We start from the raw sequence: 25,519 nt of genomic DNA, 5'->3' as shown, positions 1-25,519 counted from the left end.
CCGAAGCAGAGTGAAGACCCCTTGTCCTTGAGGCACACACACAGCCTGGGTGTCTGTCACCATACCATGGTCACCACTGGCTGCACTGGCTGCAGTGCTGCATTTACAGGTCTGACCATAAGGCAGACAAGGAGCCAGGGCTGAGAAAGAGCCACCCCAGCTGGGTCACAGGTCCATGTGATGACCCTCCCACTGGAGCCTAGAGCCCTGCAGTGACAAGGCTGGTGGCAACAGCAGGGACACAGGGTTACTCATCCACTGCTCCTTGGGTGTAGCAATATGTGGGGTGCTGACGCAGGAGGGGAAGCAGGCTGTGGCCTCCTGGGGATGTGATTCTTACAGGCAGAGCACTCTCAGACCTGTGCAGTGCGAGGACAGGCAGCACCAACATCATTCCCCAGTGGCAGCCACCCCCACGTCTATGGGCTCCCCACAGTCCTGCAGGGTTGGAGGCGATCCTGGCTGCCCTGGCACAGCACAGCTGTCCCTGGGTCAGATATTACAGCCATCCTGTGAGAGCACAGTGCCCCAACAAAGACATCCCAGCCTTGCAGCCTTTCTTACCAGGAGGCAAAACACTGCAGCCTCTGGTCCCCATCTCTTGCCAGCCACTTTGCTCTATGTCAGACCTGCATCAGATCCAGAGCAGCTATCACAGAGCAGCAGCTCTTGCTATAGACCACTGACTGGGAGCCAGAGATTGTTGCTGTTCCTCCCCTCCACACCCAGCCACCTCCCCTCCACAACCTCATGGCCTGGCAAAGAAAGGAGCATGGCCCAGCTCAGCCTTGACCCCCCACAGCTCTGCCCCAGACTGAGCCACAGCAACTCCTGGAGACAAGTTCAGTCAGGCTGTAATTGGAAGAACAGGGTGGCACAGGTGGCTGTGTGCCTGCCCGGAGGAGTCCTGGCGCTCCCAGAGATGGGTGGCCAGCAAAGAGAGCGGGTGCCAAGCCCCACAGGGCTGCTGTCCATGCCAGAGGAGTCTGAGCTGCCATCAGCATCAGCTGGTACAAATACTATTGATCGAGGCCACAGCGGGGTCGACAAGCCCCAGCTCCTCCTGCTCGTTGACGCAGAGCTGGTACCCACATCCCTTGCGCCGGGGCAGTGGCCCCAGGCGCCTGCTGGGCTTGGCACGGGGCGGCAGCAGGAAGCCGACGCTGCCAGCGATGAGCAGGTGCCAGATGCTGTGGATGTAGAAGTAGTTCTCCTCCGTCTCCACGAAGGCGTAGAGCAGCACAGCCGCCGCTGCGATCAGCGCTCCTGGGCACAGGTAGAAAGCCCAGCGCTTCCAGGTCGGTGGGTAGCAGTGGCGGCGACGGATTGTGCGAGCCGTCTGTGGTGGGGAAAGAATGGGCTAGAAGGGGGAGCCATGGCAGGGATGGGCACAAACCCTGTGCCATGGTGACACATCCCTCAGGAGTCAGGGAGAGGGGTACACAGGGAAGGGTGAAGGCAGCAGAGGGGAGATGCTGGCAGGGGCAGGATACTGAGCGCAGCCACAATGGGGACATAAGGGACACCATCTTACCCAAGCGACGGCCATTATCCCCAAAGCGAAAAGGCTGGGCCCCAGCAGGTTCCAGAGCCCATGACGGTCCATCTGCAGAGCCATGGAGAGCAGCATGGCCCCCAGCAGGTACAGCACCTGTGCGGCAGTGGGGCACCCATCAGGATAAATCCCTTCCATGCCTCCTCTGCATGGTCCCTCCCCACACTTACCTGCTTGACTACGGGCTGGAGCCGGGCCATGGCGATGACAGTGACCCAGACAGACATGAGAGAGCCCAAGAAGTCACAAAACTGCAGCACATCATACTCCATGATGCAGAACACCACAATGCCTGGCTGGTCACAGGCATGGTAAAACTGGGGTAGCAGAAAAAGGATGTGACAGATTCCCTGCACAGCCCCTACCCCTCACCTGCCCCTCAGCTGTCCCACCCCCCACTCACAGTGGAAAAGAACATGGTGAAGATGTAGACGGCAGCTTCTAGGAGGTAGTGGCTGCGGACAGCAATGGCCACAGGAGGCACAAACATGACATTGCTGAGGCACAACAGCAGCGTGGAGAGGAGCTGGAAGCCATAGGAGAAAGCCTCAGCATTGTCCGTGCAGCCCCAGCCATTCCAGCCTGCGACCAGGAAGAACTGCCGTCACTGCTGCAGCACTTGCAGGAGCTGGCGGGGAGCACGGAACTCCCTTTCCAGCACCCTGCAGAGACCTGGCATGAAGGGATTACCAGGATACAAAACCCTCAGGGAGAAGGGGAGGAGGCTGCTGGGTCTGTGGGTGCCCGGGGCAGCTCTCACCAGCTTTGCACTCGCAGGCAGCATACAGGTAGTTGTTGGTGCGCAGCAGCTTGCACTGGCCGTAGATGCCGCAGTCGTTGATGCAGGGTGAGAGGTAGGCGCGCAGGTACACTTCTGCTGTCACGTTGATGCAGGGCTCAAACCTGTGGGGCAGGAGAAGGGGATCAGCCCTCACCCCGTGGCCTTGAGCAGCTCCTACATCTATCAGAGCCTCTACCCATCGCACCCAGACTTGGCAGGTAATGAGAGACCCAGGGGTGGGGTGAGCCCGAAAATGAGCTGTTTTGGTGCTGCGTATGGTAGCTGAGGGCTGGTCCCCGAGGATCTTGTGTGCTGCAATTGTTTGTGCCAGCCTGGGCAGGAGGAATGTGGCAACACTTAAACCCCCTTTGCCTTTAGCAGCACATTCATCTGGCTCCTATTTAATTTGGATTTTACTGTGCAAACACTGTGCCCTGCCCTGCAATGCCCGTGTGTGAACCCGTCAGGAAGGACTGACTACAACTGGCAACTCAGCGTGAACTAGAAACGCAGCAGAGGATTCAGGGCAGGCACACCCCCACTGCCCCGCACCGCCCACGCACAAGACTCTGGGCACTGCCAGCACCTCCTCAGCTCCAGCACACCAGGAGCCAACAGCACGCACCAGCTGCTTACTGTGCACACACAGGCACCCCAACACGCACAAACATGCACATAGGGTCGGCTGCACATGTGTCTGCTGTCCACCCGTGTCCTCACACAGTCAAATCCACGTGCGTGCAGAACACACACAGCCCTGACTGCTTGAACAAAGCCCTGACTGCTTGTCCAAATCACAACATGCAAACAGAGCTGGCTGCATGTATGCCCCCAAACATGTTTTGCTTGCACCAAACATGCATGCAGCATCATTCACACTCATGTATCCTTGCACATACCGACACACACACACATACATATCAGCCTCTCTCCTCCACAGGGCTCCAGGCAGACACAGAGGCCAGGAGCAGAGCTACAGCACAGAACCAGTCCCTGAGATGCTGAGCAGAACCCCAGCCTGACCAGAGATGCCCCCTGACACGCAGAGCAGAGCCCTGTCCTCCCAGTGACAGCCCGGTCCCCTCCCGGGCACGGGTACAGATGGGCCCTGCCGCGGAGGCGGAGAGGCGCTGACAGATGCCCGGCGTTCGCGAGCTGACAGGCACTTCCTAACCGCGAGACAGAGGGAAGAGCCGCGGGGACCCACAGATGGTCAGGCAGACGCGAGATGGAGCCATCCGTGCCCACGCAGCGCTCGCACGGTGACACACAGCCCGCAAAGCCACGTGCACACACATGAGTGGAGACAGGTAGCGCAGGGGACAGGCATGCCCACAGACCCACGGCGCACACAGACACAGGTCACCGTGGGGACATCCCCCTGGAGGCACAGGGAGGGGACATGCTGGGGCTCTTACCCGTGCTCCGTGGCACAGAGCGAGCGCAGGCTCAGGTACCAGCTGCCTGTCTGTGGGTAGGGAATCCGTAGGCGGCTGAGGCTGGCTGTGGCATTAACGGAGAGCAGGAAGCCTGCCAGAGACTCTGTGGGCCAGGAAAGCTCTGGGTGAGCAGGGCAAGGTGCAGCCCCCTACTCTGGGCAGAGCTGGAACAGGGACAGAGTGCCCTGTGCCAGGCTCCAGGGCCACATGCCCCCATGATCTCTGCAGCCTCCCCCCACCCAGCCTCTCACCACACACAAGGAGGGTGTGACCCCATGGCCGTGGCAGGATGGACATGCACAGCCCAGCCTACCTGTTTCGCAGGTGACCGAGGTGTTGTCACCGGACGTCAGCGGGACTTCGTGGTTTAGACACCCAAACACTGTCACATTCTCACCACACAGGGAGCTCTGAGGAGGAAATGGCCTTAAACCAATGCCAAGGATGTCCCCTCCTCTGACAGCACTTGGATCACAGCACACCAACTCGCAGTGCCCTAACCCACTGCCCTTCACCCAAGAACACCCCAAACCCAGGCAATCATCCTGCCCTTGGAGCACCCTAATCCATCCTCCATCATACAAAAACTCCACAACCACTGCACATGACCCAAGAGCACTCCAAATCCTGTTCCCTGCCCTGCTTTAACCTTGACATCACCCATCTCCCATCCTGCCCCCTGTGCCAAGGTACCCTGCCCCATTCAGGGCATATGTGGCCACCTCACCACGTTGAGCCGCAGCTCCAGGTTGAGCACCCCACCACTGTCCAGCACTGGAAGGAGGTTGATGACGAAGACAGCAGGGCGGTCGGGTGGCACTGACACATTGGGCCCAAAGAAGATGTAGAAGTGGACGGAGAAGGTGTCCAGCTCGTTGCGCAGCGTGGGCCGGACAGGCCAGCACCGCTCTCTGGCGTGTGAGGTGACAGGGATGGGGACCGGGTGCTTTGTGTCGTTGGGGCTGGTGGGTGGAGGGCTGTCCCCCAGCGCCAGCCCGCTTGCAGAGCCGAAGGAGTGGGGCATGTTCATGGAGGCGCTGGAGGGCAGGAAAGGTGGCCGGGCCAGGCTGGGTCTGGAACAGTCTGGAGGAACAGAGACATCAGCCTGGGGACCACACAGCTCCAGCCCCATCTTGGTTCCCATCTTCCCTTTTTGCCCACCACTCACCTCCATCTGCAACCCAGCCCCAACACCTTCCAGCATCCCCATCCCAGCAGAGCTGGGTATAACCCTGTGCCCAGCTGGGGAGAGATCCTGTGAGCATCCTTTAACCCCCACACCAAAGAAGAGTCAAGACCATGCCTCCAGCCACAACTCCACATGCACCCTCACCTGTGAGCTGCACGGTGACCTGGAAGGAGATGGTGCCCGGCACCCCGGGGTGTTTCTCCACCAGCACGTAGTACCAGTGCTGCCAGAAGGGCAGGTCCTGTGCCAGCTGGCAGGGAGTGTGTTCCCTGCAGTCCAGTGTGGTGGAGTTGTGCAGGGGGGGAGCCTTGGCCCGCACACGCAGCCAGAGCGGGCAGCCCTCAGCCCCACGGCACCGCAGCACCTCCACAAGCACTCGTGATGTGTAGCTGGGCACAAACACCCTGTGGGACAGCAGTGCTAGGTCGTGCCCATCACTATGGACCAACAGGGCTGGGGAGGAAAGCCAGAGGGATGGGACACCCTCATCTCCCCACCCTGAGGACGCCCCTCCTTAGGACACCCTGTCACACTCACTTGTAGAGGCAGGAGCGGTTGTGCGGGGCCATGCTCTGCTCGGTGACATGACCAGGGTACAGCACAGCGATGTTCACCAGGCGCTGTACAATGAGCTGTGGTTGGAAGAGGTACTGGCACTCCTCGTAGAGCCCCTGCACCAGAGGACAGTCAGCACAGGGCAAGAGTCAAGGGCACTGCTCCCACTTGGGACACCTGTCCTGGGCACTGCCAGCCCAGCGCAGTCAGACCCCAGCTCTGCCACCCCACGGTCCCTCCAGGCCCTTCACCTTAACGGAGATCTTGCCCTCATCTTTGGGCAGGTGGGCAGCCAGGAACCAGTCCCCAGGCAGCGGGCTGGTGACATTGAACACTCCCGTGGTGCGGTTGGGCAGAGTCCAGGTGAGGGTCAATGCGAAGGAGCCAGGGACGGCCGTGTCCCTGGGGAAGTGCGTGTGCAGCGGGTTAATGACAGAGGGAGCCCCTGAGCGGAAATACCTGCAGGAGAGACAGCAGTCAGCAGGGTGTAGGCTGGGCATCGCGGCAGGGCCAGTATGTCCCATATGTGGGTGTCTTTCCTCTGTGCTTAAGACATCATGAAAGCCATCTGTAAGCTGGGACCTTTCTGGAGACTGTGAGCTTTCCTGAGTGGGTGTTCAAGCAAAACAGTTCATCTATGAGATGCACAAAAGAGTGGAGCCTGCAATGGTCCTGGGAAGATGAATCATGGGGAGGGAGCGTACATGTTGTCTGGGTTTTGGCTGGGATAGTGTTCGTTTTCTTCTTAGTGGCTGGTACAGTGCTGTGTTTTGGATTTAGTATGAGAATAATGTTGATAACACACTGACGTTAGCGCTCCGCAGTGCTTACTCTAAAGCACTTTTCAGTGTCCTATGCTCTGCCAGTGAGCAGGTGCACAAGATGCCAGGAGGGAGCATGGCCTGGAGAGATGACCCAAACTGGCCAAAGAGATATTCCATACCATATAGAACATATTCCATTCCATATAGAACATCATGCCCACTGTATAAACATGGCAGAGTTGGCAGAGAGCCACCAATCATTGCTGGGGGACAGGTTGGGCATCAGTCAGCATGTGGTGAGCAATTGTGTGATGAATCACTCATCTTTCTTGGGTTTTATTTTTCTCTCTCCTTCTCATTAACGTTATTATTATTGTTGTAGCTGTTTTATCATTAGTGTTATTGGCATATTTATTTTGATCAGTAAACTGTTTTTATCTCAACCCACGAGTTTTACTTTTTTTCCACGATTCTTCTCCCTACCAGGGGAGCAGGGAGGGTGAGTGAGCAGCTGTGCAGTACTCAGTTGGCAACCTGCTCTAGTGGAACATGTCCCATGGTAGCAGGTTGGAACGAGATGATCTTTAACGTCCTTTCCAACCCAAAGCATTCTGTGATTCTATGATTCTTTGACTCTATATGTACACATGCTTGGAAGGAAAAAGCAGGCAAGAGCAGGCAAGCTGTGGGGCAAATCCAGGCAGGAGCAGCAGAGGCAGGCAGGAGGGAAACAGGCAGGGCAGGCTGCTTACTCACACGGTGATGCTACGGTCTGGGCATTGATCCCCAAAGGTGCCACCTTGCTCCTTGAAGGTGATGAGGTTCCAGACGGCGATGACTGTGTCCTCAGGAATGTGGAAGTGGAAGAGCTCGATGCTGGCAAAGGAGCGGAAGGGGCTGAGCTTGCGTGGCGTGCGGGTGAAGTAGTCAGTCACAAAGAGCCCATCTGCAAAGGAGATCCAAGGGGCTCTCAGTGGAGTAAAGGACTGTGGAGGGGGTTGTGTAGCACCCCTCCTAGAGCAGGCCCACCACCCAGGCTCTGAATATGTCTCAAATCCAGCAGCCTGGAGGCAGGAGGGACTGGGACAGTGCCGTTTTGGTGAATCCCTAGGGATGATGTCAGTTGTCCCCTGCTGTGTTTCCCAGCCCTGGCACAGTCTGCATCATTCCTGGTTCAGCATTGCCTCAAGCCCAGTTCACTGAGCTGTGGGTACTGGTCATCTGTAGTCTGAGGAACCCATGGCCCTGACTGCTCATGCTCTGCTCCCTGCATTTACCTGTAATAAAGGGACATTCTTCATGGCTTCAGCCATGCCCTAGCAGGTCAGCTCCCACAATAACAGATTCCCCCTTATCTGACTCCTGGGGAGGCTCAGCACTGAGCCCATCATAAAGTGCAGAGTTTCACCCTAGAGCCACAAGACGAAGGAGCAAGCAGAGCACTTCCTGCACAGCCTCCCAGCTCTCCCATGGTTTGCGGGGGAGGAACAGTGCACATATGTGTGCACATATGCACACGGGGGTGCTGTCTGCATGCACAGCAGAGTGGAGGCGTGCAAACCCACATCCATGGGGGTGTGTGCCTGTGCATAGCCCCATCTCTGAAAGACACTTCCTGCAGGCCCACAACACACGTGGGGGACACCTCCTCCTGACCAGCTGCCTGACAGTTCGATTTTCAGGGATTTCCAGGAGCCCCAGCAGCAGGGAGGCAAATACTTCGTCACAAGGGAGAGCAGGACTCTAGGCAGACGCCATAACTTCACCTACCATTACCACAACCCCCCAGTGCCAGCCTGGGAGACCCATCCATTATTCCCCAGAGCTGCAGCAACGAGATGCACCTCTTCACAAGCTGCTGGAAAGGGGGAGGCCAGCAGAGGGTGGGCTGGGAGCAGGTCTGTGACCAGGAGGAGTCGTCTAGTGTGGAGTGGGATAGCTGAGAAGAGGGTCAGCTTTGCATGGCATGTTCCTGCCTGGAAGTGTGCGCATGTGCTTGTGTGCACGTGTGTTTGTGCTGCGTGTGTGCAGCCCCAGCAGGCTGTACACTGACATGCATCTGCTCCCTTGTCTGGAACAAAGGCAACTCCCCCTCCCTTTCACTCCCTGCCGGCACAAGCCAGGCATGAAACACCTGTCTCCTCAATGCAAGAGCACCCAATCCCAATTTCTCCACCGTGAACCACCAACTCACTGCACAGCCCCACGTGGGGACAGCGACCTGGCAGGGGACCTCAGGGAGGGTGTTGAAGCTGGGGGAAAGACCCGGGACTACCCGGTCCCAGTGCAGTCCTCCCATGCTCATTCGCCCACAGCAAGGTGAGGGAACTGGCTGCACACAGAGGGTCAGCCTGAGGCACCGTAGCAGTGCAACCAGAGCATGGAAGAGGTCCTGGAGGATGGGGAAGGACTGCTATCCATGGACGCAGAGCGGATTGAAGGAGAAAAGCCAAAGGCCCTCTGCTTCAGGCCAGCAGCCGAAGCTGCAGGACCCCAATCCCGGGACAACGGCCTCAGGTCTCGGCCGGCGGTCAGCACCGCGGACAGCTCCGCGGCCGGCGGTCAGCACCGCGTACAGCTCCCGCTGCCGCCCAATCGCTGGCTGCACCCCGGCACTGGCAGCCCCCGGCCAACTGCCCCCCTTCCCAGGGGATGTCCCCTCCATGCCCCCAAGTGTCCCTTCCGCATCCCGGTCACAAAGCCAGCTCGCTGCCCCACAGCCCGCTCCTGGCCTCACATACTCCCGTTGAAGTGTCCCCTGCACATCCTGACGGCCCGCTGGACACAGGCTGTCCATCTCCACTGCCCCCTGCATGCACGCAGCCTTCTGCCCTGCATCTGCAGCCCCCCGGGCCCACTCACTGCCCACACACACGCCTTCCTCCCGGGGTGTTACACTGCCTGTGCACTGCCTGCGTCCTCCTCACATGCACAACTCCGTGCCCCAATGCACATCTGCCTCCGTGCCCCACTGCATGGGTACTCCGTGCCCCACAGTAAGCTCACCGTCGTGCCCCACTGCATGCATATCCACGCATCCCATTCCACAGACATCCGGTACCCTCTACACAGGCATCCCTGTATCCCATTATGCAAACACCTCCCTGCACACGCATCTCTATGCCCATCGCACCCACCTCGCATCCCACTGTATGTACACCCCGTGCCCTATGGCAAACACACCCCACACACAGCTGGGGACACCTCTGTACTCCGCTGCATATCTGCCCCAAACCCCACTGCATGCTCGCCCCATCCCTTGTGCCACACTCACCGTGTCCCATCACATGTGCACCCCACATCCCAGGAGGCCATCCCCCGCCATAGCTGTGCCCCCGTGCTCCATTCTCACCCGCACCCTGCCCCACTGCACGCAAACCCCACATCCCATTGCTCATCCCAGTCTGCAGATGTACCCATCCAAACCTCATCCCCTGCGCCCCACCACACGGACCCCCGCACCCCACACCTGCAGCCCTTCTGCCCACTGCATCTTACCCACTCCCTGCCCCACTGCGTGCACATCCCACAGCCCATTGTTCGTGTACCTCACACCTATCCCGAGCTCATCCCTCTGCCCACGGCACCTCACAGAGCCCCGTGCCTCACACCTCCACCCCTCCTGCCCACCGCACACACCCCCGTGCTCCATTCTCACCTGCCCCCGGCCCCACTGCCTGCACAGCCCACATCCCATTGCTTGTGTACCTCACGCCCACTAAACGCTCATCGCCCTGCCCCAGGGCACCCTGTCCTGTGCTCCGCCACACGGACCCCCGCGCCGCGTGCCTGCAGCCCCCCTGCCCACCGCACACACCCCCGTGCTCTCTTCCCAGCCGCCCCACTGTGCACACACCCCACATTCCATGGCTAGCGTACCTCACACCCATCCCAAGTTCAATCCTTGCATCCCGCCGCACGTACCCCGCGCCCTACACCTCCTGACCAGCGCACACACCCCCGCGCTCCATCCTCACCGACCCCCCGCCCCACTGCGCGCACCTCCAGCATCCCATTGCTCCCGAACCTCACAGCCATCCCAAGCTCATCCCGTGCGTCCCACCGCACGTACCCCCGCACTCCGCTCCAGCATCTCTCCCACCCATCGCACACACGTCCTCCGCAGTGTCGCCTCGCCCCCGCCGCGCCGGCACCCTCGACGTGCGCTCCCGCGCCCCGTCCCGCGCTCGCCCCGCCGCCCCACACCCGCGCCCCCCGCCCCGGTCTCCCGGCGGCGCTCACCGGCGGCGGGCGGCGGCAGGAGCAGGAGGGGCAGGAGCAGCAGCGGGAGCGGCAGCGGGAGGCGCTGCCCGCCGCCCCCGCCGCCCCGCCGGGCCATCGCCGCCGCCGCCGCCGCGGCTGCCGTGGGGCGCGCGCCTCCGGCCGCCCCGCCGCGCACCGGCGGCCCTGACGTCACCCGCCCCGCCCCCACGGGGCCGCCCCCGGGCTGTCATTGGCCCTCGGGCACGTCAATCTTCGGCGGCCGTGCCACGCTCCACCCACCCCGAGAGACATCCCTCCCCCCATTCCCTCCGGGATGGACCCGGCGCTGACCGGGGCACCGGGGGACAGCGACACGGGCGGGAATGGAGATGGGAGGCTGCGGGAAAGGGACACCGGGCTGGAACCCGAGATGTGGGCCGGGAACGGGGCACGGGCTGGGGACAGGGGCACGGGCTGGGGGCAGGAACAAGGCGCTGGAACTGAGATATACGTGTGTGCGGCCGGTAATGGGGTCACAGGGCTGGGGGCAGGGACATGTGCTGAGGACAGGGATGTGACGCTGGAACTGAGATATGGGCCAGGAATGGGGTCACAGGGTTTGGGACAGGGACATGGTGCTGGAGACAAGGATATAAGCTGGGAACAGAGATATGAGGCTGAAGGGCAGGAACATGGGGCTGCAGACAGGGACATAGGTTGGGAGAGAGGGACATGGAGCTGGGGACAGAAGCAATGACTGGGGACAGGGATGTGGGTCTGGCAGACAGGGACAGGGCCCTGGGGCTGGGGATAGGAATATGTCCTGGGGACAGAAATATAGGGCTGGTGGAGAGGGACATGGGGCGGATGGCATGTACTGGAACTGGGAAAAGGGATGGGAGGCAGCGAGGGCTACCTATGTGAGCTGTGTAAGGGGGTCAGGTGGTTTTCTATCAGTGGCTACCACCTTCTTACAGCAAATTGTAACGTATCTTGGAGAGGGGGTGTCACACAGAGGTGGTCTGGGCACTGCCCAAAGGGATGAGGGCATCGTGACTGGAAATGCTCTCATCACATTTTCCCAAAGTCCCCGACATCATCCCCAGATTCCCGTGATATCACCATCCTCCTTGGCCATGATGGAGGCAGCAGGTTACTCATGGGAGTGCTTTTCTCCTAAGCTGTGCTTCCCACAGGCCACCCTGGGAGCTGGGGAGCAGCCACCCCACTGCGTCCCAGCCTGACTGCCCAGCAACCCTCCCCAGAGCAGAGATCCCCTCCAGGCATGGATGGAGGTCCCCTCCCCAGTGCAGACCTCACAGACGCAGCTCTGGGGCTGGTGGCCTCTGGCACAGGGATGTATGAGGTCCATGGTCCCTCCAGGAGGCAGCTGGTCATGCTCACCATGGGAAATGGACAGGGGAAGCTGTCTCCTTTCCAGATACTCTCCAAAAGCTCCAGGGTCCCACTAGAGCCCGACAGGACCAACCTGAACTCTGTGGGTACCCATGGGGGTCTGAGGTCAGATGGGTCCCTCATGGGAAGTCAGAAGACACCCTGTGGGGAGGAAGGAGCACAGAGACAGGGTGAGATTGGCATCCCCAAGGCCAAGCAGGTGTGAGGTCACACGGGAAGGGCAGGGACCAGAACATCCTCAGCCTTCCAGGAGCCGGACTTTAACACCACATCCCCCAGGTATTTGAGACTGTCCCGTGGCCCCACACCCCACTGGTATGTGGGGTATCCCATGGCCACACAGCCGGAGCCATGGAAAACCAGGTGTGACCACAGCAGGACTCACAGAGGGATTCCACTGCTCTGGAGGTGAGCAGAGGGGAACAATGCCCAAGCACCTGCTCCCAGTTCCGGTGGGATCCTGTCCTGATGGCTCCTCAGTGCTGGTCCTGTTCCAGGCCTATCCCACTGTTCCCCCCACCCTGTCCTGTCCTAGTTTCACTGCTTCCCCTGCCCCCGTCCCGTCCCGTTCCCCACGCGGTCCCACCTGCTCCCGATGCCCATTCCCATTCCCGTCCCTTTCCCGACCTGGTCCCACCGCTTTTCCCGCCCCGTTCTTGTCCCGTTCCCATCCCGGACCCGTGCCGTTCCCGTCCTGTGCGCTTTTATCCTCCGGCCACCAGGGGGCGGCCGCGCCCCGCGTGGCTGTGCCGCCGACGGCGTTCTGTCCCGCTGCGTTGCCGGTCTCTGATTGGTGTGCTGAGGCGGCAGCGCGGCGGTAGCGTCACGCGCGGTGGCCGCGCCGTCCCCGAGGGGCAGCGGGACCCCCGGCCCAGCCACGTGCCGCCCCCTGTGCCCGGTACCGCCGCCATGGAGTTCCCAGCCGCTCTGTTCCCTTCCTACTTCGGCGCCGGCCCGCCGCGGGAGGATGGTGTCCCCGCGCCTGTCGCCGGCTGGGGCGAGCACGGGCAGGTGCTGGAGGGTGGCCCCGGCCGCCGCCAGGTGAGGCCCTGCCGGGGGTCCGGGCCGGCCGGGGGAACCGGCGGGACATGCAGGGACCGCTCTGACTCTGCTCCTTCACTCCCCGCAGGCGCAGCCGGCGTTTGTGCCCCGCCGTGGCGCGGCGGGCGAGAGGTGGGAAGTCGCCGACGCCGCGGCCGTGCCGGTGCTGCTGCCCAGTGAGGGTGAGAGCCGCGGGAGGGAGCGCGCACGGGGTTTGGGGGGACATCCCTTCCACCTCTATCCCTGCTGCTGCCCCGCGGTGCTGAGCAGTGTCCCGGTGCTCCCATAAAGCCAGGCGGCCTCTGCCCTCTCCCCACAGGCTGCTGGATCCCCTCGCCCGCCCCTCAAGACATCCTGTACCGGAGCGGCCTGTGTAGCAAGCTCCGGGCAGGCAAGTCTGGAGCCACTCTGGACTTCGCCAGGCAGGTGGGATTTGAGATGCTGCATCCTGGCAAGGACCTGGGTGACAGCGTGGGACGCTTGCATGCACTGACCCTTTCCTGTCCTTCCCACACAGCTGGGCCATTTCTTTGTGGATCACCCAGAAGACGCTTTTGGTTCTCTGGGGCATCTGCTACACAAGAACTTCTACCTGGGCCACTCCAAGCTGAAGGTCATTGTCTGTCCAGGGGTAACAATGCTGTTCCTCACCCTTCCCCTTGCCAGTCTCAGCCTCTGCCCCCTTCTCTTATAGAGACCAGCCCGGAATAGCACCATCCGGATGACAGCCCTGGTGGAAGATATCAACCGCCTGGAGGCCCGACGGTGAGTGTTCCCATGTTCCCTGCCCTGCAAAAGTCTGGAAGAGCTCCTGCTCTGTCCCCTTGCCTTATGCTGTCCATGCTCTGCAGTGGCTGCCCCCGGCAGCACTTGGCCTCCCGCCTGCGCTGGTTCTCCCACCTCTGCCGTGACTGGCTCTTCGAGGTGCCACTGGGGCTGCTGGCAGACTGCTTGCACGAGGAGCTGATGCTACAGTGGTCCAACCTGCTCTTCGACGACAGCCTCACAGGCGGGGCTCTGGCCTGGCTGCCCCTTGGAGATGGGGACACACCTGTAGGCCGCCTGGTGCACCCTGGAGGGCAGGCCATGAACCACCTTTGTATCCTTCCCCACAGGGTGTCCCTGGGGAGGGAAGATGGGGTCATGTCATACCACCCTTAGCCAGCATTCCAGATTTCCAGGACGTGGTGCTGGAGAAGGTGCCCCGCACCCGGGGCTCCGCAGCGCAGTTTGAGCTCAGTGGGCGCATCCGGCAAGTGGCTGCAGCACGTGTGGATGGGGAAGGTAAGCCAGCCCTAGGATCCACATCTCAAGGCAGACAGGATGTGGGGAGGAGGGGCAGCGGGGGACCCCTGGGATGCTTCCAGCTCACATGCCACCTGCTTTTCCCTGACAGATTTCGTTGGGGTCCGCTCAGATTATCACTGTGGTGTTTGGAGGGTGCCAGGCAGGACAGGTGCAGCTCCCACCCCACTACAGGTCATCCGGACAGATGTGCCTGCCTCCTGCCTCACTGTCAGGTAAGTGCCGGAGGATGGGGCTGTGCGAGGAGGGAGCTCTGCTGATACAGTCCTGCTCCCTGTGGTGGGTGTCACCCCATAGTGATGCTGTCACCCCATAGTGATGCTCTGCACCCCTGTCCTGCAGCCCTCACCTTCCTGGGGAGCTGTCTGTCTGCACCCAGAGTGGGACCGTCTACCTCTGGAACATCGAGACAGGGTGAGATGGGGCAGTCAGGGCTGTCTAGGGACTCATGCAGACAGTGGAGTCCTGGGGGGTGGGGGGCCCAAGTAACAAGGACAGCCCTGCCCCATGCTGACTACTGCCATCTCCCCACAGGCTGCAGCAGGTCCGCTATGACCCCCAGACCATGTTTTTTCGGGACCATTCGCCCTGGCGCTGGAGTGACTTCACTGCCCACCCACGGGTGCTGAGCTGTGCTGACCGCACAGGTCTGCAGTGCCTGGATGCCCGGGTGAGCCTGGGAGGGTGGGTGTAGGGCTTGGGGCAGGCGGGGAAGGGGATTCCTCAGCCCAAAGTGCTGACTGCAGCCTGTTCTACTGCAGGCCCCCAAGAAATGCCACTTCGACTTGTTCAAGGTAGGCGAGGAAGCCGGATGCCAGCAGGGTGAGCGTGTGGTGCTGCCCATGTACCTGGGCAGGGCTCACCCCTCACAGTACCTTATCACCACCCAGGTGAGTCCTACCACAGTTGGGAGTTGGGGGAGACACCCCATACAGCTGTGTCTCCCAGTGCCTGTGGGGCATAGGGATCTCCCAGCTGAGCGGGGCTACCACAGTGTGTTGGGTTGTGTCCCATCTGAGCCATGCCTCATTTACTAGTTCTCCGTGTATGTGTTGGACGAGCGGTTGCCACTGGTGCCTGTACTAAAGTGGGCACACATGATGAAGGCCCCTCCGCTCTTTGCCCACCTGATGCCAGGGAATCCTGGGAGGAGCCACAAGGTGCTGCTCGGCGCATCCCGCACCCAGGAGCTGTTGCTGTTGCAATACCGGGGTAAGAGATCAAGCTCTAGGGCCACGACTCCTCTGTCCCCATGTCCCAGCCTCCTCGCTGCTGGGACCAGCTCTTGCTGGTGTCTGTGCTCACCAGCTAGATTTTGGGGTGTTTCCTCAGGGGGCAGCCAATCAGCCTGTCAGCTGGCAGGGACTCCGCAGAAGCTGCACAGCATCGCAGGGTGCCTGCAGCACCTGCCCACCCAGCTTCCACACCGCCACCACCTGCTCCAGCAGCGCCTCACAGCCCCGGCAACAGGTGAGTGTCCCACGCTGCCCCAGGCTGCAGGTCCTGGTAGGGGAGAAGGTGGAATGGAGTGGGAGTGTAGCCCTTGTCATGGCCTGCCTGGAGGGTGGCTGAAAAAGCAAAAGCAAAGCCCTGAGCAACCCTGTGCAAGAGATGAATGACCTACAAAACAATGTACAGGGCTGGAACCAGCAGTGAATGTGCCCACTTAGGCGTGGAGGCAGCCCCCACTTGCTGGCCAGGCCCCTGAAGGATCCCCAGGACTGGAACCCTGGTGACAATGCCTTGCCTGTTCCCGTAGGGATGGCTGCTGCACTGCAGGAGGATGGGCCGCTCAAGTCCATGCTGGTTTTCCAGCTCTCTGAGGCCGGGGATGTCTTCTGCCAGAGACTGACCCAAAAGGCAACACAGCCCTCAGCACCCCCATCAAGGGATGAGGTCACAACAGCCCCTGGCTCTTCCCCTCTCTTTGAGGCTCCAGCCAGCAGCCCACAGGGCTTGGGTGGTGAGGAAGAAGAGGAGGAAGAGCAAACATTCTACTTGTCCAACCTGGAGGTGATTATCAATGAGGAGGAGGAGGAGGAGGACATGGGCACACCAGCACCCCTGGAGGAAGCTGAACTCCCGCAAGAGCCCTGTGCCAGCCCCCAGCCCTCTCCAGCAGTGCCCAGCCCAGCTGCAGCCCTGCGGTACCGCCGCTGGCTGAGGGCCTTTTCCAGGGCCTGCAGAGAGTCCAGTCAGTACACCTGGCTCCCCAGGCTCAGCCAGAGACGCCTCTTCAGCCGCAGAGATCTGGAGGAGTCAGCAGGCCCCACCACCCTGCAGAGGCAGATGCGCCAGCGGCTGTGCCAAGCCATGAAGGAAGGAGGCCTCATCCAGTGCTGGGAGCCTTCAGCTCTCCAGCCTCCTCCCCTGCCACAGACTCTGGAGCCAGCAGGGGGTCTGGACCCTCTGAGCGCCCGTCTGACAGCAGCCTGGGCTGGGGACTGGGAACAGTGGTGGGAGGACAGGACAAGCTTCAGCGTGGCGCAGAGACAGCGGGCACTGCGGGAGCGGCGGCGGCAGCAGAAGCGAGCACGGGGGCATCGCAGCCTTTCGGCCAGCTTCACCTCCTCCCTCACCTACCAGTCTGAGCTGTCTGAGCTGAGTGATTCAGGCCCGCCACTGCCCTCCCCTGGCCGTCCACCCATTTTCTCTCAGGAGGGCTCCCCACCAGCCGGCAGTCCTCCAGTCCGTAGCCCCCCGACCTCACCGGCGCCTGACGAAGCCCTGCTGTCCTCACAGAGCCTGCGCTGCCGCGGCATCCCCAAGGAACGGCGGAAAACGCTACGGGACTACCTGTCAGTCTGGGCCGAGGGGCCTCCTGAGCCCCCAGAGCCCCCTGGAAGCCAAGCCAGCCAGCTGTGCATCCCTTCCTCCCAGAGCCAGCTGTGCATCCCTTCCTCCCAGAGCCAGCTGTCCTCTGCCTCGCAGCCCCGCCGCAAGCGCCCACGAATGGGCTTCTGAGTGCAAATAAACCTGCTTGACACATCCTCCTTCCCGGCGTCAATTGTTTGTCAAGGCACCCGCCCTTGGGGCAGAAGAGGTCAGGCGGGATGCCCGAGTTCGGGACTCCCCCCGGGGAGGGACTGTCTCCCCCCGTCGGAGGGTCCCCGCCGGGATGCTCCGACGCGAGGGTCACCCACATGACACGCGTGGTCGCAGGCTGGCGCGGGCGCTTTAAGGGGGCGTGGAGCAGGCACGGCGTGTGAGTGACGGGGCGGGAGCGGCGGCCATGGCGGCGGTGCTGGCGCGGGGGCTGGCGCGGGGCGCGCTGCGCCCGGGGCAGGTGGGCGCGGACGGACGCGGGGATGGGATGGATCCCGGGGCAAGCGGGGGACACACCGGGGTTTGGGGGGGAACAGGGGCACCTGGCCGGATCCGCACCGTGCTCGCCGTTGCTTCCACACTGGGGCAAAGTCCGCGACGGGCATGATCGCTGGCCCGCGCACCCCAGTGCCACGGCACGGGGCCTCGGAGCACTCGTGTGCATCCACACCCATCCCAGCCTGCGCCCCCGTGGGCACAGCGCCCCCGCCACCCCCTTGCACACAGATCCCTGTCATCCCCGTGGACAGTCCCCTGTTACCCCCGTGGGCACAGTCCCTTGTCACCCTCATGGACACAGCCAACTGCCCAGACCGGACAGTCCCCTTTCATCGCTGTGAGCACAGCCCCCCCTCAGCCCCCTGGGTATCTGACCCCGTCACCCCTACGAATGTCACCTTCGTGTACACTCCCCAATTGCCCCAAGTGGATCTCCCTGTCATATCCAAGCATCACCCCCACGTGTACCCCACTATCACTCCTATGTGCACCCCCAGGACCCCTGTATGTATCCCAACACTCCCCACATGCATCCCCCATTCCATCACCCCCCCCATGCATCCCCTACCCATATCCCCGTGTGCACTCCATGTCACCCCCATGTGCATTCCCCCACATGCCCCCCTGTCACTCCCACGTGCACCTCACCATCACCCCCATGTGCTCCCCTCCATTGCCGTTGCATGCATGTCCCTTACGTGCCCTTGCCACCCCTGGCCTCGGTGTCCTTGTCCCCGTGAGCACAGGCTACAAGGCCCATGTGCCCTCAGCCCCAGCGATGCATGTCGGCGCCCAGCGGGCAGGATGGTGAGGTGGGCAAGGCGCAGCGGGCAGCAGTGGCCGGTGAAGAGGCAGGAGGGCAGCCCACCATCTTCAGCAAAATCATCGACCGCACCATCCCTGCCACCATCCTCTATGAAGATGACAAGGTAGCTAGCACAGCAGGATCTGTGTCCCCACCGGGGCAGGGGGGCAGAACCCACAGGTGTGGGGCTTACCCTGCTCCCCCTGGCAGTGCCTGGTTTTCCGTGATGTGGCCCCCCAAGCCCCTGTGCACTTCCTGGTGATCCCCAAGCGCCCCATCCCCCGGATCAGCCGCGTGGGTCCCCAAGACACTGAGGTGAGTGTGGGGAGTCCCTGGGACATTGGTGATGGGGGTTATACCATGATGACCCTCCCACTCCCGCCTCCTTCAGCTCCTGGGTCACTTGATGGTGGTGGCTGCACAAACGGCGCAGGCAGAAGGGCTGGCTGATGGCTACCGCCTTGGTGAGTTGGTGTCCCCTGCTGTGCTGTGGGGCAGGCTGGTGATCCTGGGGGCTGCAGGCACAGGGGGTGGCCTGACCCAAGTGCCTCTCCTCACAGTGATCAACGATGGGAAACATGGCGCACAGTCTGTCTACCACCTGCATCTCCATGTGCTGGGGGGGCGGCAGATGGGCTGGCCCCCTGGCTAACCTTCACTACCCGCTATAAAGTATCTCAATTCCCCCAATAAAGTATCTCCTTGGTGGTGACTTCAATGGTTCTGCATCAGGGTGGCTTTCTTGGAGGTGGAGGTAGCTGGCCTGGGCAGGGCTGGCCTCTATTGTTACAGCAGTAGAGAGCCGGTACCCTGCTTTTACAGAGGGTCTCAGCTACCCACAGTCCAACCTGGCCATGCTGGAGATGCTCTGGAGCCCCACAGTTGAAACAAAAGGGTTTTGTGGAACTGTCTGCAATTCACAGGCAAAAGACTCATCTTGGTGCTGGGCTAGGGAAGCAGGCTGGGTGCCACAAGGGTGTCCCTAAGCTGGGGAACATCCGAGGGGTGTCAGTAGCACACCATGTCCAGGGCTGCCCACCCGGCACAACACAGCCCCAGCATCCCTGAATGGCCCTGCCCTGCCTCAGGTTGCCCCCCCGCCAGTACCCGTGTTGCCGCCAGAGCCCTACACTGGACACTGATGTTTCTCTGCTTTTCAAAAGCAGTTAATTGCACTAGATTGATCTAAAAGCTCTCAGAGCAGGCCTGTTGACTGCACATGCACTTCTTGTCCACCCCAAAGGGGCCTCTCTGGGAGCTCGCAGGAGGATCATAACCCTGAGCAGAGCACAGGCTACATGGTGGGTGGACCTGTGGCCCCCTCCATGTCACCCGTGTACTCCCCCACACTGCACCTGCCACACCACTTGTGTCTGCCGTGCAAAACTCACTGCACTGCTCACCCCAGACCCCCACATCTGTCCACCACCGAGGGAAACTCACTGTATTAACTCACCCCAGACCCCCCCCCACCTCCAGCCGCACACTGAGGAAAACACACTGCAACATTCACTCCAGACCCCACAAATGAGAACCACCGAGGGAAACTGCGCACTCCATACCCCCCTGCGCACAAAGCAGCGCCAGCACCGTGCATGCACAGCGCTGTTTACACCCCTTGACCGCGGTCTCGTGCCTGCACGTGTCCCCGCCGGCCCCGTGAGCGGAGCACACGCCGGGGCTCGGCGCATGTGGCTGCCTGCTCCCTGCCGCGTGCCTCCCGCGCCCGCCGGTCCGTGGCCGGGTGCCGTGGCTATATTTAGTGGCAGGGGCCGGTGCTGGCGCGGTGCACGGCCCACCTGGCACCGCCGTCGGGACCGCCTGGGCCCCCGCCAGCCGCCGCGCAGGGGACCGCAGCCCGCCGGAGAGAATGGCGGCTCTGTTCATCCCCCGGCTCGGTGGCGCTGGCGGCGGGGGGCCCCCGGGAGCTGTGGCAGAGCCCAGTCATTTCCCACACATACACACCCAGTATAGTATGGGGAATGTTTTCGGGGTGTAAATGAGCCTTAAAATTGTTGATGCTCCTGCTTCCTGCCTCTGAGGCTCAGCGCGGGCTGGAGCCACTCTTGGAGCCAGGACAGCCCTGCCTCAGGGATGGGTACCTAAAAGAGGGGCTGGGTTTCCCTGGGGAAGTGGGGACACTAAAGAGGGGTCAGGGATCCCCAGGGCATCATCCGGCAGGGCTCGCTCGGAGCAGTCCCCTAGGGAGTGCTGTACTGGGCACAAAACGCGAGCTGGCACGCGAGGTCGGGACCAGTCGCCTGCCATCTCGTTTCTTCCTGTGCCAGGTTTATTTTGTCAGTCCCCGAGCAGCGGCGGGGCAGGACGGTGGTCACAGCCCCATGGGGCCGAGGCGGGGGGGGAACGGGGGCCAACTGCTGTTTTGGTTCCTCAGCCGGAGAGGATCACAGATGACGCAAGTTCCCAAAAGAGCCGGGCGGGGGGGCTGCGGGGGATGTGTCAGCCGGCGAGAGGCAGCCAGATGTGCTCCAGCAGCTCCAGGGCTGCTGCCCCGTGCTGATGCTGCCAGAGTACAGCCCCACAGCGATGCCCCATAGGCCACTCCAGGGTGGTTTGCCCCACAGTGAGTGTGTACCCCCGGGGTGGCATCGCCAGGCTCTCCATCCCAACAGTGGACTGGGGTGCTGTTAGTATCCCTCCAGTGTCCCTCAGGCTGACCCATGCTGCTTGGTAAGGCTTTTGGCAAGCCCAGGTGTGTTTGGTGGGGAATCTGGGGATGGTCCTGGCAAGACCACCCAGGGATGCAAGCTGGGGCAAGATCCCCAAGCTGCCACCCCTTTAGCATGAGCTGGGGTACTTCAGGGGCCACTGGGCCTGTGGCTGAACATGTTGGCACGACCAACAGCATGTACCCCAGAACCCTCACAGCGAGCTGCCAGCCCTGAGGGCACCTTGGCACCCCTCTCCAGCGGCAGCCGGGCCGATATGGCCCCGGTATAGGGGAGCCATGAGATGAGCTCGGGACATGTCTCCTTGTCTCTCCCTCCTCCCCGCACCTGTGCAGCAGATGGGCTTGGAGGGGCCCCTGCTTGGCACGGGGCCGAGCGCCCGCAGGGAGGAGCGGTCCCCAGTGGGGGCCCCCCCGGCCGGCCGAGGCCAGAGGGGCCGAGCACATCCCAAGCCAGGAAAAACAGAGGCCCCAGCGTGGAGTGCACGGTGCCCTGCCGGCGCACACCGCAGAGCACTGGAATAACAGCCCTCGCTCCCGAGCCCGCCGCCTGCTATCAAAGGGCCCTTCTTCTGCTCAGCCTCTGTGGGGATGGGGCCGGGGACCCATCGAGGGCTGGTGGTGAGAGGAGGCAGCTGCTCCATGCCGGCAGGCACCGGTTGCACCCAGCCAGGCGCCGGGCACGTCCCGCCCCATCACCACCTGGGGGTCCCTGGGGCAAGCGGGCATATCCCCGTGCAAGGGCCAAGCGGCGTGGGAGTCACTTGGGTCAAGCCGTGGGGACCAGTTATGTCCTCAGGAGACCTGGACACCTCCCTCCGGCTGGCCCAGTGCGGCTGTGCTGGCCCTGCCCAGGCACGGTGCACCCCCGACAGCTAAGTGGCGGCCCCAGAGCACCGGGAGAGGCTGGCACGGGAGACATGCACCCCAGGGGTGGGACAATCGCGGTCCTGAAGTGCAGTGCGGTTCCTCTATGTCCCTGCAGTCCTCCGCTCCTATCTCCCTGCACCCCCATCCCTTCGCATTCCCGCCCCCTGCAGCCCGTCCCTCCGTGTCCCTGCAGGCCCGTGCCCCATTCCCCTGGCCCCTCCGTCCCTCCGTGTCCCTGCAGGCCGTCCCTCCGTGTCCCTGCAGCCCGTCCCTCCGTGTCCCTGCAGCCCCGTGCCCCATTCCCCGTCCCCCGTCCCCCCTCACCGCCCCGCCCCATAGACCACGCCCATTAACGGCCTGAACCAACATCTTGCCACGCCCACAGTAGCCTCTGGCCACGCCCTCTCCAGGGCTCTCCGCCAATGGGAGACGCGCACGAGCGCGGCCCCACCCACGGGCGCGCGCCCGCCGCGCGCCGTTTCCATGGAGAGCGGCGCGTCCCGCCGCGCGCACGCGCCATGAAGCCGGCGGGCGGCTGCGGCTGCGGGTGCGGCCCAGGCCCAGGCCGCGGGCAGCGACGCCCCCTGGGGTAACCCCGTGGGGAGAGTCGGGGGACAGGGCCTGTGGAGCGTTAGGGGCCGGGGGGGAATGGGAAGATGGTGGGCCCGACCGGTGGGGAGGTCGCAGCAGGGAGGGGGCTGAGCCCAGGCAGAGGTGTGGGAAGGATGTTGCTGTAGGAGGTCAAGGCGGCAGAAGGGAGCAATGGAGACCCTTCCAGATCGCAGACTCAGGAGCACGCACTGCTTCTGCCCTTCAAACGGAGAGGAGTGCCTTGTGCCTACTGCCAGTGTAGGGGTGACACTGCAGGGAACCTGGGGTCAGGATCCTGCCCATGCTGGTGGGGGCTGGGGATGTGGTTGGCACTGGGGGATGCACCCTGCTGCCTTTCTTCAGGGACTCTTCCCACTTGCAGAGGGGTTCTGACAAGCCATGTGCCTCCCAGGTACCATGGGGAGAGGCCACTGTACAGGGTCCGGCGTAATGAGCCTGTGCCTGAGGCGCCCCTGGAGAGGCTCCCTTGCTGCACTGAAACACTGACAGCCACCTCCAAGAGGCTCCACGAGATGTCAGGCATAACCGAGCTGTCCCAGGAGATACCAGACACAGATGAGCTGCCCACTGAGACCCTACCAGTCGAGCCCAGCACAGCACCACCCCCAGAGACTGGGAAGGTTCCCTCTGGGATTGAGCTGCCTCCTTGGCTTGGAAAGTGGGGGACTCAACCCGAGAAGGAGTCACCCACAGCAGTGCCGGCCCTGCCCCCCACCCCACCCCCGCCAGCAGAGAAGTCCAGCCAGTCGGTGCCCCAGCGGAGCCGCTTGACCCGCGACTGGCAGAAGGAGGTAACTCCGTAAGGCTGGTGCCCCTCAAAGCTGGCCCCATCGTGTCCCACCTGCTGATCTTGTGAAGTTCCCTGCTTCTGGGCAGACCCCTCTCTTTAAATAGCCACCCAGATGACCTTGAGCCCAGGAGAATAGAAAAGGGATGAAATTCGATAGCACAAAAGCACTGGCAGGCACGTGGGGAGTAACAGCGAGGCCTTGGGAGGGAGCCTGTGATCCTGCTGCTGGGAAACAGGAGCTGTGTGTCATGGCCCATCACAGTGATGTGGGTATGTCTGCTTGGGCAAGCCAGGATGGGGGCACCTGATGGGCTAAGCTGTGCCACAGCCTGGGGACCTCACAGGTTGTTCAGTGCCATAGGAGCGCTTGCCCAGGGGCAGTCTGGGCACCTAGGTGCTTGGGACAGCTGTACAAGGCTGGCTGCCCTCCACCAGGCAGGATAGGTCAGCCCTGCCAAAGCTGTGTCCCTGCTCCAGCTTTCCTAGGTTTCTGCCCAGAAAGACCATAACCCCTCTTTGCAGCTTATGCCTCTAGGACTATCAAAAGGCTAAAAACCAGGAGCAGGCATGGGAAACTGCAGTATGGGCCCTTGCCCCCTTCCACAGCCCCCACTGTCCATCACCAGGTACTCGTGGATCCTCTGGACTCTCGGCCAAAGGATCTGGAAAGCGAGGACTTCCAGCATGGCTACCGTGGACTGCCGTTCCACCAATTTCTCTCCTCGCTCACTGACACCTCTCCCCCGAAGAACTACCCACGTCCCAGGGTCCAGCTGGTGGGGCAAGGTGAGGCTGAACTCCCCAAGCCATGTGCACCCCCAAAAGGCAGAAGGGGAATCTTAGCTGGGGGACTGATGGCACCTTCCCCTCTGCAGGGCAGCGGAAGGCCACACTGGCAGCCATGCTCTATGAGAAATACAGGCAAGCCTGCACCCCCTGCATAACACCCACCCCTGGGACTATGCCCCAGAGTGGGGAACCTGGGGGACAGGGATCCCACAGCTGAGGGGTGTGGGGTCTGCTCTGACTGCAGTAAGGAGACGGAGGAGGAGATCCGTCCCCGCCCGAGGCGCATGGAACTTATCTCCACCACGCACCATGACTACAGGGCCATGGGTTTCCAGTCCACACCCCAGCCCATCACCCAGGTACGGGCAGTAGACATCCCCCCACCACCCTGCAGCAGTCTCCAGGGAGGCTGCAAGGCTCCTGTGTCCTGCCGAGCATGCCATTCCCTCCTGTCCACATTTTGCTTCCACTGCAGCCTCACAACTACTTAACAGAGCAGCCAACCAGCTTCTGGCTGGAGCAAGCCCGTGGACTGCCGGTAAGCTCCCCACCACCCTGCCCTGCCAGCACACTGAGGCTCTCAGCTGCTGACAGAGACCTCTCCAATTCTCTCCTCTCCAGGGTGACACCACCATCTTTGGCAGAAACATTCCCTTCAAGAAGAATTCAGAATTCTCCACTCCTATTACTATGTACCTAGGGCATCCCGCGCCCTTCAACCTCAGCAACCCCTATGACCCCCTAAACAGCCAGCTCCAGCCCCACAAGCAATAAAAAACAAGGGGACACAGGTGGTCCCAGCTTCCTCACCCACCCCAAAGCTGTCCTCAAGCTGGATATTTGTAGGGGCAGCACTGTGTCCCTCGGATCTCAAATCCCGTGGGACCATGAAGCAAAATGGGAAACCCTTCAGCCCCGTTGCAAGTCACTGTTGACCCAAAACACACTGTGCCTCCAAGAGTCCCTCCTTGGGCATGGAGGGAGAGCCCCTGGCACAGCCCCATCCCTGGGACATGTCCTCTCCCGGCGCACGCAGCGGGTGACACGCAACCGCTGTTCCAGTCCCCAGGCACAGGTGTGTTCCAGTAAGAGGCGGCAGCGGGGCGGCCAGAGCATGAGCTCAGAGGAACGCATTGCAGCCCTCACGCCAAAGCAAACCCCGCCACGGCAGCCCTGCCTTCCCAGCACCGCCCAAGCCCTCAACAGCCGCTGCTACGACTGCCCAGCACCGGCTCCCCGTGCCCACACCCCAGCCCTACGCTGCAGACAGACCCCCGGGATACGATCTCGGGAAGTTTCAGACAGCCGTCCCCAGCCCAGGCTGAGTTCCATATTGAGATCCCCCCGGCCCCCCTCCCCACTTAGCACGCTGGGGCAGAGTGAAGCAGAGGT

At 62.1% G+C, this 25,519-nt stretch overlaps 4 protein-coding genes across 7 annotated transcripts; 3 read left to right on the top strand and 1 right to left on the bottom strand.

Moving 5' to 3' along the window:
- Positions 1-836: 836 nt before the first annotated feature.
- On the bottom strand, positions 837-10,671 carry TMEM8B (transmembrane protein 8B). 2 transcript variants are annotated; one of them, XM_085043733.1, is made up of 13 exons: positions 10,526-10,671; positions 7,040-7,229; positions 5,771-5,978; positions 5,502-5,635; positions 5,109-5,368; positions 4,503-4,858; positions 4,089-4,185; positions 3,755-3,896; positions 2,316-2,458; positions 1,959-2,137; positions 1,726-1,872; positions 1,535-1,651; positions 837-1,339 (listed from the first exon to the last, which is right to left on the bottom strand). In XM_085043733.1, the coding sequence occupies exons 1-13, from the start codon at positions 10,620-10,622 to the stop codon at positions 1,004-1,006; spliced, it is 2,406 nt and encodes an 801-aa protein (XP_084899859.1). In that variant the 5' UTR covers positions 10,623-10,671; the 3' UTR covers positions 837-1,003. The 2 variants fall into 2 exon arrangements, with proteins under 2 accessions (XP_084899859.1, XP_084899858.1); XM_085043732.1 differs by having other exon boundaries at positions 3,755-3,878; positions 10,526-10,660.
- Positions 10,672-12,688: 2,017 nt separating this feature from the next.
- TAF1C (TATA-box binding protein associated factor, RNA polymerase I subunit C) lies at positions 12,689-17,241 on the top strand. The gene is made up of 14 exons (XM_085043731.1): positions 12,689-12,943; positions 13,032-13,125; positions 13,263-13,369; positions 13,461-13,556; positions 13,638-13,708; positions 13,795-14,042; positions 14,117-14,227; positions 14,340-14,463; positions 14,591-14,662; positions 14,783-14,918; positions 15,010-15,138; positions 15,286-15,460; positions 15,581-15,718; positions 16,008-17,241. The coding sequence occupies exons 1-14, from the start codon at positions 12,812-12,814 to the stop codon at positions 17,210-17,212; spliced, it is 2,838 nt and encodes a 945-aa protein (XP_084899857.1). The 5' UTR covers positions 12,689-12,811; the 3' UTR covers positions 17,213-17,241.
- A 183-nt stretch (positions 17,242-17,424) lies between these two features.
- On the top strand, positions 17,425-19,270 carry HINT2 (histidine triad nucleotide binding protein 2). Of its 2 annotated transcripts, none has more exons than XM_085043735.1 (5): positions 17,425-17,534; positions 18,343-18,501; positions 18,588-18,692; positions 18,769-18,841; positions 18,938-19,270. In XM_085043735.1, the coding sequence occupies exons 1-5, from the start codon at positions 17,481-17,483 to the stop codon at positions 19,027-19,029; spliced, it is 483 nt and encodes a 160-aa protein (XP_084899861.1). In that variant the 5' UTR covers positions 17,425-17,480; the 3' UTR covers positions 19,030-19,270. The 2 variants fall into 2 exon arrangements, with proteins under 2 accessions (XP_084899861.1, XP_084899860.1); XM_085043734.1 differs by having other exon boundaries at positions 17,466-17,534; positions 18,319-18,501.
- Positions 19,271-22,378: 3,108 nt separating this feature from the next.
- SPAG8 (sperm associated antigen 8) lies at positions 22,379-24,947 on the top strand. 2 transcript variants are annotated; one of them, XM_085041805.1, is made up of 7 exons: positions 22,379-22,525; positions 22,940-23,339; positions 23,965-24,124; positions 24,214-24,259; positions 24,372-24,486; positions 24,603-24,665; positions 24,749-24,947. In XM_085041805.1, exons 1-7 carry the CDS (start codon positions 22,455-22,457, stop codon positions 24,899-24,901), a joined length of 1,008 nt encoding a protein of 335 aa, XP_084897931.1. In that variant the 5' UTR covers positions 22,379-22,454; the 3' UTR covers positions 24,902-24,947. The 2 variants fall into 2 exon arrangements, with proteins under 2 accessions (XP_084897931.1, XP_084897932.1); XM_085041806.1 differs by having other exon boundaries at positions 23,945-24,124.
- Positions 24,948-25,519: the final 572 nt, after the last annotated feature.

The sequence above is a fragment of the Lichenostomus cassidix genome, chromosome Z (genome assembly GCF_008360975.1).
Source record: "Lichenostomus cassidix isolate B80296 chromosome Z, HeHo_3.0, whole genome shotgun sequence".
Taxonomy (NCBI): domain Eukaryota; kingdom Metazoa; phylum Chordata; class Aves; order Passeriformes; family Meliphagidae; genus Lichenostomus; species Lichenostomus cassidix.
This window is presented reverse-complemented; position numbering and strand designations above follow the sequence as displayed.

Excerpts from the sequence above, each read along its gene's own strand:
- TAF1C (XM_085043731.1), top strand. The coding sequence starts at position 12,812 with ATGGAGTTCCCAGCCGCTCTGTTCCCTTCCTACTTCGGCGCCGGCCCG. Across the intron at positions 13,126-13,262 it reads GGTGCTGCTGCCCAGTGAGG|GCTGCTGGATCCCCTCGCCC; the intron begins GTGAGAGCCGCG and ends CTCTCCCCACAG. Across the intron at positions 14,043-14,116 it reads GCAGGCCATGAACCACCTTT|ATTTCCAGGACGTGGTGCTG; the intron begins GTATCCTTCCCC and ends CCAGCATTCCAG.
- HINT2 (XM_085043734.1), top strand. The coding sequence starts at position 17,481 with ATGGCGGCGGTGCTGGCGCGGGGGCTGGCGCGGGGCGCGCTGCGCCCG. Across the intron at positions 18,502-18,587 it reads TCCTCTATGAAGATGACAAG|TGCCTGGTTTTCCGTGATGT; the intron begins GTAGCTAGCACA and ends TCCCCCTGGCAG. Across the intron at positions 18,842-18,937 it reads GGCTGATGGCTACCGCCTTG|TGATCAACGATGGGAAACAT; the intron begins GTGAGTTGGTGT and ends CTCTCCTCACAG.
- TMEM8B (XM_085043733.1), bottom strand. The coding sequence starts at position 10,622 with ATGGCCCGGCGGGGCGGCGGGGGCGGCGGGCAGCGCCTCCCGCTGCCG. Across the intron at positions 3,897-4,088 it reads CTCGGTCACCTGCGAAACAG|AGCTTTCCTGGCCCACAGAG; the intron begins GTAGGCTGGGCT and ends CTGCTCACCCAG. Across the intron at positions 1,873-1,958 it reads TCACCATGTTCTTTTCCACT|TTTTACCATGCCTGTGACCA; the intron begins GTGAGTGGGGGG and ends CTGCTACCCCAG.
- SPAG8 (XM_085041805.1), top strand. The coding sequence starts at position 22,455 with ATGAAGCCGGCGGGCGGCTGCGGCTGCGGGTGCGGCCCAGGCCCAGGC. Across the intron at positions 24,125-24,213 it reads GGTCCAGCTGGTGGGGCAAG|GGCAGCGGAAGGCCACACTG; the intron begins GTGAGGCTGAAC and ends TCCCCTCTGCAG. Across the intron at positions 24,487-24,602 it reads CACCCCAGCCCATCACCCAG|CCTCACAACTACTTAACAGA; the intron begins GTACGGGCAGTA and ends CTTCCACTGCAG.